At 33.9% G+C, this 3,379-nt stretch overlaps 1 protein-coding gene across 1 annotated transcript in view; it reads right to left on the minus strand.

Annotated features, from left to right (window-relative positions):
- LOC111377781 (protein trichome birefringence-like 25) overlaps positions 1 to 2,366 on the minus strand; it is a 4,570-nt gene extending 2,204 nt beyond the window's left edge. The window contains exons 1-2 of the mRNA XM_023000907.1: positions 1,910 to 2,366; positions 1,173 to 1,450 (exon numbers count right to left, since the gene is read on the minus strand). Coding sequence (XP_022856675.1) covers positions 1,173 to 1,450; positions 1,910 to 2,144 — 513 coding nt within the window. The 5' untranslated portion in view covers positions 2,145 to 2,366. The remainder of the gene's footprint in view (positions 1 to 1,172; positions 1,451 to 1,909) is intronic.
- Positions 2,367 to 3,379: the final 1,013 nt, after the last annotated feature.

Genomic DNA, 3,379 nt, shown 5'->3' on the forward strand with positions numbered 1-3,379 from the left:
TAAAACTAGCCAGTATTTTATGACTGTTTGTTTTTGTAACAACCCACTACTCAGTCATTAAAATTCTGCATTAACATGGTGAAAACTGTTACTACCATCTTACCTATATAAACCCATATCTTGCTTTGGGAAAAGACACACAAATAGAAAATAGAATCAATCACTCTTTTCATATTGTGAATTTCTTATATTCGGGTTTTTATACCTATTCTGGAGTACAATTGAGAGTTCTAGAAAAACCATTCGTGATTGCTGCATAAGTGGTTTACGATCGTTGTATCCTGGGAGTGATTGTCCACGGAGGTCACAGCAATTATTGACGGGCAATTTCACTTTAGGACATCGTGTTGTCACGAAACTCGATCGGACGATAAGTTTTATATTTCTGAATTATATTGTTCGGATCACTGCTGCAACTAATTATTTTTCTAACAGTGCTACCATCAAAAGAAACCTCCTCCACATCACCGAGAAGACGTACAAAGTGCTACCATCAAAAGAAACCTCCTCCACATCACCGAGAAGACGTACAAAGTGCTACCATCAAAAGAAACCTCCTCCACATCACCGAGAAGACGTACAAAGTGCTACCATCAAAAGAAACCTCCTCCACATCACCGAGAAGACGTACAAAGTGCTACCATCAAAAGAAACCTCCTCCACATCACCGAGAAGACGTACAAAGTGCTACCATCAAAAGAAACCTCCTCCACATCACCGAGAAGACGTACAAAGTGCTACCATCAAAAGAAACCTCCTCCACATCACCGAGAAGACGTACAAAGTGCTACCATCAAAAGAAACCTCCTTCACATCACCGAGAAGACCTTAATAATGTTACGGAATGAGCAACGGAAAAGGGTCACATACCCAATCCCAAACCTATTCAGGACAAGATTTTGTTATTGTTGTTTTATTGATATAATAGTTTTACTATTCCCACTTAAAGAAAAGACAGACAGACATACCGGACCCTCAGACCACCTCCTGTTCATCAAATAATGAAAATAAGCTAAAGGACAGCTTAATTTGATAGAAATTGTTGAACAAATTACTCCATCTTTGAGTAGTTAAGACGTTAATATCAATTAGTCTATACATTGCATGATGGTAAGCAGTTCATCAGCAGAACCAAGTAGGATATGATTATGAAATATGCACTGAATTTGTACCTGCGAGAGCATACAGAGCAGCGATTGCACATGATTACGCATAATGGAATCACCAATAAATGCCAACGATTTGCCTCTCATCATATTCAAGAACCTCTTTGCATCAAATTTGGGTAAATTACAGTCTCTCGGCTTCCACCTCCAATAAACATAATCTGTATCCGGCCGTCCATTCCTCATACAATTTTGATGACCTTCAATCGAAGAGCAAGTAGCGTTTGTGTAAAACGGACCAGTGAGATCTTGAACCCAATTTCCCACAAATACATTGCATTTTTCTGCAACACAAAATGCAAAGCAAACCCGTATAAGTCGGGAAACAAGGCAGTAAAAATGACAGATTTTAGTGCCACTAAAAATGGAATGGCTCCATTACAACATCAAAAGGCACATTAATTCGTTGTCGAGCTACATGAATCCTTTGTTAGCCAATCTTTATCGTTAAGAACTGAGAATACCACTCCAGCCCACCAATTGAACAAGCTAAAATAAAATGTAACCCCTTTAAGCTAATCACTGAACAAGATTAAACACTTTTGTTCCCTTAATTGAATGCATAAACATTAAATTTGTAATCATAAATTGGGAAATTTCTCAAGACAGAATCAAATCTAAAAATACTGAAGAGTATTCATAGCTGCCTGCATCAAAAAAGAAAAAAACACACACTACTACACACATAAAACAATTAAATTTTATACGGAAAAATCAAAATTCACACTTTCAGATTCAGTTACCAGTTTTTGGTGTATGGTTCACCGAAAGGTCACTTGATGAAACTGGTAGGTTGGGTGGCAATGCTTCCTTATCCTCATCAAAAGCTAAATCAGTAGGAACCACAACAGGAGAAAACTGTAAGACACTTGAGGAAAACAAACGATAGGCAAGGCCCAAGAGAAGAAAACATACTGCAAATTTTACAAAAATTGATGAAAATGTATGGCTATAAACATTGGTATTTAATGGTTTCATTGTATTTTGTGTCACAGAGACCTTAAAAACATTGAAACAGAAAAATTAAGCCCTATGCAACACGAAATTCTTCAAGAAAACTGAGGTTTTTTATGCCAGAAAATGATAATGGTAAACGGTTGGAAGAAATGGACAAAGCAATAAAGATGGGCGTTGCTTGTGGATTATGGGAGTGACGTAGCTTATTTTTGTAAGGTTCCATCTTCTTTTTGCAGATCTGCCTATTTAAAGTGTCATTAATGAATCTACATTATTTTAATGAGTTTGAATTTCATTTTTTTCTTCTTTCTTTCTTTCTTTCTTTTTCTTTTTTTTTTTAATTTTTATTTTTGTGTGAATTTTTGAATCCTATGTAGTGTAAGAGTGATTAATAAGTCGACATCTAGTGGCACTGTGAAAGCCCCAAAGGAGGATCAAATTTGTCAAAATTTTATGAGTAGATATTTGAGTTTGGGGATTTTTGAGTTGAAATCATTGTGGATGTTCTCCCTTCAATTCAGACAAGGGCATTTATAGTATATTATGAGACGCATAAAAGTTCGAATTGAAATGAAGACACGCATATTATTTTTTATTTTTCATCTTTTAGCTCTTTTGTACCCTCTATCTTTGAGAGGAGTCAAATCTATGGTTTCTCGCTTCATTGAGATATCAGGCTTATTCCCTTTTCAAAATTTTGTATTTTCCATTTCCATATTATAATACACTTGAACGTTTAATTTTATTTTTCTTAAAAATAAAAACTTTATGATAGAAAAAATAGTTAGGACAATAGTGTCACATCAAAGCTCCAATGGAATTACCATTAATAAAATTAGACATGTGAAGAGTAGGTGCAATGTAATAAAATATTAACGTTTGCTTCACTAAAAATTTGATTGTATAACTATATATTGAAAAATTATGAAACATCATGTAACTAGTGTGAGGTGGCAATGAGCCATTATTTTTTTTTTTCTACAATTAATTATCTTTGTATATTTGCAAATAACAAAGAGATATGCCTTGTTTGATTCTCATTTTTCTTAAAATACATTTTTTTCTCTTTTCTTTTAACAAAATATTTTTCAATAAAATAACATTATATATAAATTCAAAAATTTTAAAAATTTTCTGACCACACATTCTCCATCAATCTGCTATTTTAAAATATTTTTTCAATTTAAGGAGAATCAAACGAGTTCTTAATGTTTTTTGGGTAAAAAAGTCCATTAAAAAAAAAAGGTTGAACCCCA

The sequence above is a fragment of the Olea europaea genome, unplaced genomic scaffold (genome assembly GCF_002742605.1).
Source record: "Olea europaea var. sylvestris unplaced genomic scaffold, O_europaea_v1 scaffold1721, whole genome shotgun sequence".
Taxonomy (NCBI): Eukaryota; Viridiplantae; Streptophyta; class Magnoliopsida; order Lamiales; family Oleaceae; genus Olea; species Olea europaea.